The 13,799-nt window shown below is 47.0% G+C and overlaps 1 protein-coding gene across 3 annotated transcripts in view; it reads left to right on the plus strand.

Moving 5' to 3' along the window:
* Positions 1-13,799, plus strand: part of LOC119449661 (protein mesh-like) — a 39,377-nt gene that overhangs the window by 9,589 nt on the left and 15,989 nt on the right. For all 3 annotated transcript variants that reach the window (XM_049665358.1, XM_049665357.1, XM_049665355.1), the window contains exons 3-11: positions 2,707-2,915; positions 4,049-4,205; positions 5,001-5,197; positions 5,901-6,192; positions 8,736-9,020; positions 9,940-10,087; positions 11,002-11,199; positions 12,897-13,178; positions 13,480-13,612. In XM_049665358.1, the coding sequence (XP_049521315.1) occupies positions 2,707-2,915; positions 4,049-4,205; positions 5,001-5,197; positions 5,901-6,192; positions 8,736-9,020; positions 9,940-10,087; positions 11,002-11,199; positions 12,897-13,178; positions 13,480-13,612 (1,901 nt within the window). The remainder of the gene's footprint in view (positions 1-2,706; positions 2,916-4,048; positions 4,206-5,000; positions 5,198-5,900; positions 6,193-8,735; positions 9,021-9,939; positions 10,088-11,001; positions 11,200-12,896; positions 13,179-13,479; positions 13,613-13,799) is intronic.

Genomic DNA, 13,799 nt, shown 5'->3' on the forward strand with positions numbered 1-13,799 from the left:
ACGCGGACGACATCACCATCTGGGCCACGCAAGGCTCTTTGGGAGACATGCAGGCCAACCTGCAGCAAGCGGCGACCATAGTGGACCGATATGCTCACGCTTGTGGCCTCCAATGTTCCCCCCAAAAGTCTGAATTCGTGCATCTCCGCCCCTCGCCCAAATGCACGTCCAAAATTGCTCTCTCTCTAGAGTATGGTCGAATCCCTGAACAACATGAAATTAGAGTCCTCGGACTTTTCATCAACCAACACCGCCGGTCCGACACAACACTATAGGGAAGCTGCGGAAGGCGGGGGACCAGGTGGGTCGCATGGTCCGCCGGGTTGCGTATTTGTAGATCTGAACGACGTCAGTGTTGGTCAAGTTGCAAACAGCTATGATCGCATTGTCCATTCTCTGTAGCTCAAGTAAAAAAAAAAAAAAAAAAAAAAAAATGTCGCAGTTTCACCCGAAAGGCGAAGCATCAATTGCGATAGCAACTTAGCAGATAGCTATATGGAGTAAGGATAGTAGTTTTATCAGCTGTATAAACTTGGACATGCAGCAGCACCAGTAACGCGCAGAACTGCTGTCGACGCCGTCGCCGTTTTCCCGCATTCGCACCGAACGCGCGCGGCGTTGGTGACTGTTGCCAGGGCCTCTGGGGGCGGCTCGGAGGCTTTCGACGAGATCGCAGAAAACTAAAGACTGAAGAGGCCACCGATCTGCGTAGGCTACAGACAGGTACCTTCGTCAGCTTACATAAACAACACAAGATACACCCCTCAGCCTTTAGAGACATATGCCCATGGTGCGGGTCAACACCAACCCTGTACCACATAACATGTGAGTGCACATCACACAACATAGAACCTCACATACCAAATCCAAATAGAGATCAGTGGGAGGCACTGCTGGCCAGCTGAGACCCAGAGGACCAGATCCTCCTGGTCAGAAGAGCTAACAGGCTTGCGGAAGCCAGCGGAGCCGTGAAATAGGGGCCCCGACCATAGATAACCCTCGCATGAGGCCAGCTGAATGATTTATTTTACAATAAAGTTTATTCACTCACTCACCCACTCACTCGACGAGATCAGAACAGGAAACTCGTGGTGCAGCGTCGGAAGTCTTTACCACTTTCTCGCCTCGCAACGTTTTTATATAAATGCGCATTTGGTGCCGCAGATAAACGTCGCCTCCCCTCCCTCCCGTCCCCCAACGGCCTTTCGCGCGACGGAAGAAGTCGCGTTTGCTCTCTCTCTCTCTCTCTGTATATATATGGTGATTTTAAAGGAGGAAATAGACGCTTAATTCTGCAGCCCTTCAGGGAGCTCGGCGCAGAACGCGTGTTTGTTCTCCGCCGTGCGGTCGCTCCCCGTGAAAGCGCGCGTCCCTCGCGCCATTTCACTCGCAAATACAGCACACGCCGCGCGGCGACGATTTCATTTCGCCGTTGACGTCATACAGAACCTCACGGCGACGGCAGAAAAACTCTTTGAGTGTCTATAATTGTTATCGCAATAAAAGTCGTAATTTCGCCCGAAAGGTATAACAAATTAGTAAGGATAGTAGTTTATCGGCCATATAAACTTGTAAACATTCGCTTACTAACTAAATTAAAAAGCATGGTGTCACGCGCGCACTTGAATTGTAAGCATTCACTTACTAACTAAATTAACAAGCATGGTGTCACGCGCGCACAGGCTAACATTAACACACCTCACTCGATGACCGCGGACACTCGCTGTCAAAACGCTTGCGTGAGGAAGCGCGGCAGCAGCAGCGAGCGAATTGACCTTCGTGCTGCCTCTCGCTCCAACGCGAACTAACCGGCCAGAACACAGCGCACACGAAGCTATCAGCCCTCCGCGCACCTAAAATCTGTTCACATCGCAGATCGCTTTCAAGATAGCAGTAGCGCACCCAGGATTTCTGCCAGGGGGGGGGGGGTTTGACAGTTTGCCAATACCATCTAAACAGCACTAATTTCGATTTCTTCACGGGAAATTGTAAAAAAATGCGCTTTTTGCAAGTGTGCAGGCGATTGCGCGTCTTACATCTTATTTACAGTACTAAAATGCGTAAGGAAAGAAAAGGGGTTAAACAAAAGGGGGGTTTAAGTCGGCCTCAGGGGGGGGGGGTTACAACCCCCGAATCCCCCCCCCCCCCCCCCGTCGGTGCGCCACTGCAAGATAGGGTTCGCGCGACCGCGCCGTACGCAGCCGCCGCCGGCGCGCATGGCTGCTCGGTCGGTAAATAGTTATTCACTGTGTGCGACTTCACAAATCCAATACATCGATCTGTATACTTTCCAATAGGTTTTACAATATTACTTAGGTTCCACTAAAGAAACGCTAACGAGGAATATCAGGTTGGATTGGTGAATTATATTGTTGTAATGCCCAGAATGTCAGCCTTGTTGCAAATCGAGGCTTGATAAGCCAGAACAATTACAAAGACGGGTGGCGAGGCCACTTTGATGTTCCTGCAGTATAGATCTTGGTGACAACACAGATTTTGACAGCGTCTGCGCGAAATTAGAAAAAAAAAAGAGGAAGGTTTACTCTTTATTTTTATCCGCTAATAAGCAACCTTTTTTTTGCGCTAGATAAATGCCAGAGTTTTCCGAGAATTCTTCTCACAATCTACACTGATTCGTTGCTGCTATTCGGCGTTCCTTAAAGTACCTTTACGTCCATGCGCCCCTCACTGACTTGGCCTCCGCAGGAGGAGGATCTTCGGATGCCGACCTGTTCGCCATTGAGGACCGACTAGTGTACCCGCAGCGTCCGGCCGACTACCAGACGTTCCGCAAGTCGCTCATGTACCCGTACGACCGCAATGACCTGCAGACCATCGACTCGAGCAAGCTGGAGAGCGAGATCTCACTGCAGGCCAGGCTGCCCTTCTTTGGCTTCCACTACAAGTACATCAAGGTACAGGATCGATCTGTCTATGATCGTTGCTTTGTTGCCGTATCGCTTATGAATGCTCATTTTAAGCTGAAGGCACATAATACCACGGCGCCCGATACATCGACGTGCAGACGTACACGACGTGCGGCGAGTCAGAAAGATGCGGGCCTGTTCCTGAACTCGGAACTTTGTTAGATATATTGCTGGGGTTACGAGAAGTCCCATTCGACAAGTCGATCAACAAAACGTACTGTATGCAAAATACAAACAAAATGAAAACAAAATAACATGGCGATACTCCGAGTGCAAACATTGCATGATTCAAATTTATCGAATGGCTTTACAGAAAACTTGGTAAGCCTTCAAAATATTCATGCTGTTGTTGCAAACAATTTATTCGTAAGACATCAATAGCCTTCTAACAACACAGCAATACGTGTAGTCTAGATGACAACAACATACATTACGTTTTAGGGAATAAATGAAAGTTTAGGAATTAGGAATGAAATTGCTTGCGATAATTCAGTTGTCTGCGTTCTGTAAGAACGCCCGACATAGTGTTTGCGATACAGCTTATAATGTGCTGGATTTTGGGGGGAGACGTGCCGGTGTGGGGGTCGAACCGGCAGCCTGTACTGCGATGGAAAAAGCCGGTTGTGATGGTGGAACACCGGCCAGGTGGCAACTAGAGTGTACTCTAGTACACTCTAGTGGCAACCGTATATATATGACATGAGGGTATCAATATAGAGTTTCAGTTTGTCTGCACACTTCTTACCATTTGCGCATTACCGGGTTACCGGAGGCGTCAATGTGAGTTACCGGGTTGGTGGCGCCACCTGGTGGCACAGAGCTCAACCAGACAAACACAAAGCTAAGTGTAGAACCAAGCGTATTCTACTTCGCTGCTGGCGTAAATTTTAGGCAGGGGCATAATCGAGAACACGTTGCTATTTCAAATGTTTTTTTTTTTAGAAAAAAACACAAATGGGACACGGAAGCGTATCTACAAAGCATTGTGGTTAGACAAACCGTCCCAAGATGTCGCTACCAGTGTCCGGTAGTCCGGTATTACGCGAACACCATTGCATACACTGCAATACCGGGCACGCTAAAACTATCTAAATGTTATCCACGGGTGCGTACACACGCAGGTACATCTGAACGGCTACCTGCACTTCAGCGGTGCGCCGGCCACATTTCGGTTCCCCGTGCGCTTTCCGATGCGGCCAGAGGACACGATCCGGGAGAAGGACCCGGCCTTGATCGCACCATGGCTCAGCTATCAGAGCATGGTGGAGCACATACCCGGTGAGTAGGACGCGATTTGGCTAGTCAACACCTGCGTGCCATGTACAGCAACAGCCATCATTTGCTCTTGATGATGATGATGTCTGCAGGACAGTGGTTCGCACCCATCATGCGGAATAAGCCCAGAATTGAGCGGCCTGGGCAAAGGCATTTTGAGGGGTCATATATTTGAATTATGATATACGAAGGTCAGAAAAAATGGGCGTGGGGACGGAAACAAAAAGGAACAGCGAGACTGGCATCAGTATAATGATTAATTAAAATAAAAATGTGAAAGAGAAAAAGCATCGAAGCTGAATTAATTTTCAATTGCACCGGCGTCTCATGTACACAACTCAGTCCTTTGTCAAGCCGATTGTGTGACTTCTTGGCTGTGATCGCCGAGAAACCGTTATATAAATGTCGAAATGAATGAAGACTGACTTAAAAAAAGTATGAGAACGAAGTGGAAAAAGAATGATAAAAATGAGAACGTGAGACTCGAGAAAAACATTTCCCATCGAGCCGCCACGTGAGGCCACCAAAACCAAACTGGCGGTTCTTTCAATAAAGTTTATTTCTTCCCATCGCGATTTAAACGTTCTTACGACTTTGACAAAAATGCATGGCGCCAAAAGAGAGCGATTTATGACCACTCATCCAGAGATAACATAGACTTTGTTATATTTACAGAATTCATCAAAATGAATCCTAAGAATTACACTGCGGCGTCTCTATGCATAACCCTGTGTTGCCTTGGGAAGTTAAGTTCAATTATCAATCAATGAAGTGACCCAATGCGGCCGTTTCGTGCAGAATCTGGCGTCTACTTCCGTCTGTTCCGTGTCGGCGAGCACTCAGACCGAGACCCTCAGCAGTGGCTGGAGCAGCGTGCGCTCGAGGACTTCCGAGAGGGCATGATCGGAGCGGCCGACTTCAAGCCGACGTTCGTGGCCATTGCCACTTGGAGGAACGTTACCCTGACTGGCATGCAGAGCAAGAGCAACGTCAAGGTCTGTCCCGATAAAGAACTTCAAAGATAGAAGAACTTCAAAGATAGAAGAGAGTCGAATGAATGACTGGAAAGGCAGAGACGCCGGCAGGAACATCTGATCAGGCGACGTCATTTGAAAGACCGGCGCTTGAAATCGGGGCTTGGGCCTCAATAGCGTTGGTAGCAGCGAGGGCCGCTTAGCCAAACAGATGCCTCAATGGAGAAGAAATGCTTTGGAAGGCTATAATGTTGTCCGGTCATCGCTTTAGTCGAACATCAGCTTTACTTTCAACAGTGGTTAGCCTTGACATTTCCCGACTAGAAATCTATTTTCACCCCTTATACTCTCCATATCACGGTTCTTTCTAAGAATAATTCGAAGGCACAACCTGACAACTTACCTGGCGTCTCGATATTAGAGAGTTATACACAACACCGCTAATGGCATTATTACCGTCACCCTCTATGCTTCCTGCCAGATTTAAATGTGCAAGCTTATAAGCAGCGTGTGCAAAGCTTACACTAGTGGAGGCAATGATAGTAATGGAAGTTAAAACAGTATACAACTAAAAATGCCTAATTGTTCATTTTTTGTTGTTTGCTTTCTCCCAATAAAAACTTCCAAGATAGTAATCTTTTAGGTGTTTCGTTCGTCGGTATCGCCTTTAGCGTCTTTAAGCCCATATGCGAACTATGTATTTTTTCCTTCCTCCTACGGACAGACCAACACGTACCAGGTGGTCCTGGCGAGTGATGAGCGTCGCACGTACGTGATGTTCAACTACGAGAAGATCGACTGGATTGCTGTCAACGATGTCAACAACGGCGAGAACGGCGAGAACCCGTTCGTAGGCTTCAACGCGGGCAACACGACGCGGTACTATGAGTTCATTCCATACTCCCAAGAGCCCCGGGTCAAGAACCTACCGCAGCACGGCGAAGGCAACGGCATCAAGGGACGCTACATCTTCCAAATAGACGAGGAAATCTGGCACGGATCGTGCATAAAGTGGGGTAAGATTAGCCATTAGCCATATAGTGCTATGCATAACTCTTGGGACAGTACCCGTTCATGGAGGTTCCACTCAATTTTTTTTTATTGTTCATAAACATAGTCCCTTGTTGTTCAATTGTAGTGACTGCCGTATTAGAAGAGAAAAATGTAGCTCGGGGCCCTTGCTTTTTAATATGCTCATCGCGGAATATATCTAGCCAAGGCCAGGATTTGTCCCTGTTTTAATAGGATTGTTCATTCAGATTGCAGTGACAAGACCTGGTCTATACGCAAAAGTAAACTGGTCAGAGATCTTTTTGAGAGTCGGAATGGGTTAAAGATCCCTCCTGGGAATTTTGATATGAGTAAGCTAACTTTTTGTTGTCAATGGCAGAATACAAGATGCGTTCAGGTTGCACTTGGTGATAACGTTTGCCATACTGAAAAATAAGTATGACTTGTTTTTTCAACAGCAGTGCAAAGGCTGCCTTGACTACTACATAATACAAACGGGAGATAAAATTATGTAAATTATACAATACAAAAAAAAGAAACACTCCTCACTTTGCAGTTTCACGATTTTTCTTCTTTCTTTCATTATCTTCCGGCGTATACTACGCCAAAAACAGTAAATTACAACAAGTTTCATCGTCTGTCATCGTTCAGTGCAGCGCATGCCAACTAGAAACGACTATAGGCGGCACGATACGCTTATGCAGGAAATTAATAAAGGCGTGCGCTGATTGTGAAGGCCTCGCATTCTACAGGTGTTAAAACATGAGAAAGCCGCTACAGAGATTTATCCACCAAAGATATTGCTTTTAAGTTAAATGAGAAAGATACTAGCAGCATAAGGTTATGCATGTAACGAAGCCACCTCCCATGGTGCATAGTCGGGGAAGGATACCGATCATATTGAGCCGAACAGGTGTGTCACCACGTTGTCCGTGAGAAATAATAATAATAATAATAATAATAATAATAATAATAATAATAATAATAATAATAATAATAATAATAATAATAATAATGCATACCAATAAATCCCAAACATCTACAACAAGATCTCTTCCCATGTTCAAACCCACTAAAGGCAGTATAGATTTATGATACGATTTATGCTACGCGCGTGACTGACTGCATAAATCACGTATATCTCGCTTCACAGATTCGACTGCTTCATACTTGCAAATGGAACTTGTGGTTTCGTATATGTATGTATGTGCGCGCTTTAAAATTTACCACCAGAATTTAACGGCCTAGAGCTTCTGTAGGAGCTACTACGCTTTATTTCTGCGATAGTAGGAAAAGAAATCTCTGGCCCAAATTGGCACAGAAAAACACCGGATATTCTCATACGGCGTATAAAACCTTAAAATCAAAGCAAAGAACAAGCGCTTTTGCGTAAAACTAGTACAACCAATCGAAGTTACACGACAGTACGACGAAAAATTGGCAGTTTCACGCAAAGGCCAAAGCACTGAGAGCGATGGCAAGGTTTAGCATAATGCTTGAACTCCTCGGTGAGTGTTCTAACTATGCGCAGGTGCGATTAAACACGCATGTACTAAAATTCCTCGTACCCTTGAAAATTTTAACACGCCATGTAGGACAGGCGCCACTGCGCTGCCCGTAAAGAGCGGTGCCACTGAAATGGCATTACTTGCAGATAATAATGTTCTGCACTTTTTAATAGTCTGAGAAGGTTTAAGATGAAAGGCACGCGCTGTCAGTGAAATGTCTCATTACTTTTGTTTGCGCACTGCAATTCTCAAGAATTCTGAGGAATAAATCAGTCAGGAAGAAAATACCTTGTCTAAGCAACTTTGGCAGTTGGATATTACAGCAACTACGTTGTATACATGGCATAAACAAACATGGGGCGTACATATTTCGCCTGGAGTGTCTATATAATTGCTGTTGCAATAAAACGAAGCATGTGACTGCGCTGACGCAGACACTACCGCACGTGATCCAACTTTAAGCGTCATTTAGGCGCTGGAGGCAGGCGGCGCCACTGTATTTCTTCGAGGCTCCCGTCCACTGCTGGTTCTAGCGAGTCGACGCTTGAGTGCACTGTTAGTGTACAAAGGTTTATGTTTGCCGATTGGCTAATAAGATTTGTGTGTAACAAGCATTATAAGTAATAGCAACAATGTGTCCATGTGCAACAGCACTGTGTGTCATCACAGTCACCCCCCCACCCCCCTTTTTTTCTCAGATCCGAAGTTTGAGGAGTCTGCTCACCGTAATGCAGAAATGATATGTTCGGCTTTGTAGGGTTGCCGCAGGTCGCGGTATTATGGTATTTTACTGCTCATATCCAATCAGCGAAAAAACACTTTGTAAGTACGAGAACACACGAAAACAAAGCTACGTTATAGCACTCGCAGTTGCTGCTGTTGCTGCAAAAATATTTTTTTTAAAACTAAAAAAATGTTGCCAGAACTCTCTTTGTTTACAAGGTGTACCTACTCCTCCATGTGTCGGTATGGGTTGTAAGTCATGTGTGAGCCGGCGATGCTCTCACGCCAAAAGACTGCCCGTCATCTTGACTGTGCAGAGTTGGTGCCTCACCTGATCACGAGCAGACCGCGGCTGACCTTCTTCCCCAAGTATGCGACAATGCTGGGCGGAACTCTGATCAATGTGACGGGTCCCTGCTTCGACCCCAACGAGAAGATAGAGTGCCAGTTCCAGGACATGTCGGGCCACAGGCTGCCGGCCATCTACCGTGACGCCAACCACGCCACGTGCCTCATGCCGCCTGTGTTCTTCCATGGATACGTAGATCTCACAGTGTCCCAGGGAAGCCGGGACGCTATGTTCTACGGGCGATTCTACGTCCGTGAGTATAAATCGCACTACACTCCACATTTGCCAGTCCGCAATGTGCAATAAACATAGGTGTGCGCATGAGCACCTACTAAGAAAGGGGGGGGGGGGGGGGGACGTTCTTACGCACCATCACCAATGAATTAAGGGCTGACGTTCAGTCTGGTTAGTATGACGTCTTGACAAGTTTATATTGTCAAAAAAGAAAGAGAGAGAGAAAATAACCTAAAGGAACGGACGTAGTGAAATATGATGTTCACAAAAGAGGGATCATATCAGCAGCTTGGTGCATACTCGAAGTTCAGCCACAGCCGTGACCCAGTGAGTAGGGCGCCCGGCTTGGATGCGGGAAGCGCATGGTTCGCACCCCACCACCGGGCACCCACCTGAAGTTCGGCTCCTCAGGGGTGTGCCGCAGGGGAGAGCACATACCGCTACACTTGCCTTGCAAGAATCAAAACACCACAAATTCCCTATATGCAGTGTATAAAACTACAATTTGCACTGCCTATACAATTTGCAATGTTAGACAAAGGCATCTATCTTCACCCACCCATGCGCTGCTGCTCAGGCTCGAGGACGTTCACGCTCCGCTTTTACAGTGACCGTATTTCGCCAGAGAACTCTATAAAATGGAGGTAAATATGAAACAAGGAGTTACTTATGCAAAAGGCGTTGCCAGCAATCAATTTGTTCTTGATAAAACTACCGATACAGGCCTGTAAATGAGATCACATACAATATAGTACAGCATACAATAGTGCAGTATTATTCGTACATTCGATAGAAAATCATTACTAAAGTAGTAGTACAACTTTGCGGCGTGAGAAATAGGGAGCTAGCTTCGGTGTTCTTTATTTATTTAGTTTGTTCGTTTTAATCCTGATTTACGAGTATGCAAACCAGCACCAACCCTGTGCGCACACACGCAGAGCCTCCGGAACTTGCGGCCGAAGACATCGAAATCATGGATGACAGCGACAAAGTTGAAAGGCCAGAGCAGATGCGCATCAAGTGGAACCCAAACAAGCTCGTAAACAACAACAACACCAACGTCCAGCTTCACCTGTGGGGTTACAAGTGAGTCTGTTTGCTTCATCAAGCAGCAGGACAGACTGCAAGCTCGCATTCTCTGCAGATGCAAAAACCTGCTTGCACGGCTCGCTCTGATGCCATAGGCGCCCTGAATTGCATATCGCGCTAATCAGATGTTGAAATAAGTTGATTCTAGGCTCACTCGGCTGCCTTTCGAAGGTGTTTGAAGTGCTGTCCACCATATGGCGTCCCCCACAACCTTCCGACTTAGAAAGAAATAAGACAAGAAAGGAAGGTACCCTGCTGCTAACATCAAGTGCCTCACAACATTTGCATTAATCAGGAAGTAGCCTAGGAAACCGAGAGCACTTCACGTGTCACTGCGCAATGTGCACATTCGGGACTTGGCTTTGCAAAACTACCAGCGCGACAACACAAGGGACAGCACGCATACAAGGAAGCACAGCACACCAGTGGCGCAGCCAGGAATGTTTTTCCGGAGGGGGGGGGGGGGGGGCACGCACTTGACTGAGGAGGAGTGGGGAGGGGGCTGGGCACATGGGTGTTGTAAGTTGTGTTACGCCAGGTTCCTGGTACAAAGAAATTTCAAGGGTGAAGGGGGGGGGGGGCACATGCTTGGAGCGCCCCCCCCCCGCCCCTTTCCCCTGGCTACGCCCCTGCCCAGCACCGCTATAACGTCCAATGTGTCGTCACCAAAAGCAATAAAAACAAGGAAAAGAGAAGATCTCATAAAGAAGTGCATGGTGCATTGTGTGTGTGCAGTCTCTTCCTCGTCTTCGTCTTTCTGCGCAATGCAATTTCTGCACTACATTGCCCCAGTAACGCTGTACTAACTTGCTAGGAGTGCCAGACTCACACAGGCGCAGCACACTGCATTTGCACGCATTTGACTCTTACACTACTAGTAGTGCATGCCCATACTGTTTTTCTCATTGCAGCGATGACCTGGAGTACCCGCAGCTGATGTACATCGACACACTGGCGAGCGGCATGCGGAACGGTGAGATGCGCTACACGCTGAACATGGAGATGTACCGCGAGCGGTACAACTGGGACAAGCTGCACTTCAAGTTTGGCTTCCTCAGCATAAACCTCACCGATGGCAGCGCCATCGCCAAGGACTACAAGGCCTCGCCGTAAGCTTACGGGAACACTTTGCTTGGCGCACCACTGTATCATCGCTTCCTGAAGAAACGTCATAATGCATGAAACATCTCTCACTCTCAGGCTGTGATAGTGCCGGAATGGAAACGAACTATGAATAGTCTTGTTATGCGAGAAAAAGAAAAAAAAAGAACTAACAAACAAAAACAGACCATGACCATTTCTTGCGCTATGACGCTGAAGGTACACCGAAGAGAAACAATGAAAATTTAGTAGATCGACATGATATACAAAATTCTTATTTTCTTGTCTCTGGCAAAAAACCAAAATAAAAAATAGCACAGGAGATCAATGCAAAACATAAATGTGTTGAATTTTGTACCCAAACCCCAGCGTCGATGACGTCATAGCGACATCACACATTTCATGGTATTTTAGTGTATATACTGGACATTTCCAAAAGGATTACAGAGGCTGGGTCATCACATACTTATTGCAATATGTGATCCTCTATTACTGATAAACATGTAAATACACCGAGTAGATGCTGCAAAAATTTGTGACGCTTCCAGGTGGTGTCGCGCGCGCCACCAGTCTTTCGATCGTTTTGGCCTTCTCTCTAGCTGACCAAGTAATCAGTCACGACAAGGCTGACGCATTTTATGTTTCAAGGGTGTAATCGACCAATTTAGCATAATATTACTCTACTCAATGAACGTTTGTGTCTTCGCCGTCAGTCGCCGCCGTGCTGCTCCGAGTGCATATGCAGCCCGCGGGCTCTGTATTGGAGGTCACATGATCTGTGGTGGGTGCCAGTGGGAAGGGTGAGCTGAGAACGCTGGAGGCCTTCTGGCTTGATGCTTGATGCCTAGTGTTGGTGGTCATGTGATCATCTGCTGAAGTCTGGAGGCGTGGGAAGTTTGAAATGGTGAACAGAGCGGCAGCACGATACATTCACTTTGGCACAAGCACACGTACGCACTCGCCCCTACCGGCGTGACTCGTATCACGCCGAATGTTGGCGTGCGTTTCCTTTTCTAGCATGCAGTCCGCGCGCCATGTTTTCGAGCTAATCTGCTCAGTGTCCAAAGAGTGGGCTTGCCGAGATAGCTTGGCATCACGTGTGCTGTCTTCCCATGCATTTAGTACTGGAGGTTGCCTAATCTGTAGTTTTGGAGGTGCATTGAAGCGAAAGGCAAACGAAGCATTCGCTCCCTGAAGTCATCGCTTTTCATGATAGTGTCGTCCCACAGTGGGCGACACCATCAGTCGTGGGGCCGGAGTGGATGTGAAAGTGTGGCTGGCTTCGCTTTGTACCAATGTGAAGATATCGTTAACACGGCATGAAACTATATCTTTCGTCGCCGACTTACAAGTTCAATAAATGCATTTTTTTCTTATTGAAAGTTGCTTTTTCCGAATGTCCGATAATTCGGAAAATTTTGCGGCCACTTCTGTGTAAGAAAAATCCATCGGCGACTGTACTGATTTGCATAAAAGGTAAAATTTAATAGAATAAAATTTCAATATAACGAAGCGAGTTTATGAATTTACCAATTTTGTTATATCGAGGTTAAACTGTACTTCGCTATCGCTGTCAAGATGCTTCGCCTTTTCGGGCGAAACTGCGATTTTCTGCATTTTCACGGTGGCTTTTCGAGCACTTGTCTGTCAATATTTTGGAGGAGACTCTCTCACATCTCTCTATATATATGTATCTATGTCCCAGGACCATCTGGAGCCGGCCAATGCCGCTGGCCTGGTACTTTGCGCACCAGTGGGACCGTGCGTACGGCTCCAACTGGAAGGACCGCTTCTGCAACGAGTGGTTCGAGCGTGAAAGCAACTCGGACCGGTTCGCGCTGACGCTGTGGCGATGTCCATGCACCATGAAGCAGTCTGACTTTGACCGGGGCCGTTTCGCACCCGACACCAGCTGTAACACGTACACCAAGAAGTGCGACCCGCTGCACAAGGGGGCCCAGCACTGCGTGAGAACTGGAAGGCCCTCGTGAGTGTGTACCAGCACCCTTGGTGACATTCTCGTTGCTAATGATCGACTTGACTTGAAAGTTTATGACTATTAGCAGCCTGAAAGTCGCGCGAGAACGTCACTTACACATCTATGACCACAATGCATGGAAGTTATCAGAGCTCACTGAAAAAGGCTTTACAAGGCTTTATCTTAAATTTTGGGATAAAAGACGGTGATTGTATAACCACTGCAAATTGTCGCGGATGGTCGCGTCACAGGAAATCGTAGTATGTTGTCTTGCTCATTAAGTGTTGACGGCCTGTTGTGTCTTGTGTAGGGTGGGTGGCTCTGGACAGACCTGCTGCTACGACATGGAGGGCGAGCTGATGCTCACAGCTGATACCATGTACGGAGGCCGACCGTCACGAATCTTCAGCTATGGCATCCTGCCCTTCAACAGTCGCATGAAGGTGATGACACTATCGATTGTTAGTACACCAGTGACGCAGATTACGGTGCAGATAAGTTAACACGGAAGAACCATAAATTCCTTGCATTTCCCGTAATCCAGTAAACAGTACAACTGGCATTGAAGTATCACCAGCCTGCAGTCATTATGCAAAATAAGAGACCACCTAAAACCAGTGGAGTACATTA

The sequence above is a fragment of the Dermacentor silvarum genome, chromosome 4, assembly GCF_013339745.2.
Source record: "Dermacentor silvarum isolate Dsil-2018 chromosome 4, BIME_Dsil_1.4, whole genome shotgun sequence".
NCBI classification, from domain to species: domain Eukaryota; kingdom Metazoa; phylum Arthropoda; class Arachnida; order Ixodida; family Ixodidae; genus Dermacentor; species Dermacentor silvarum.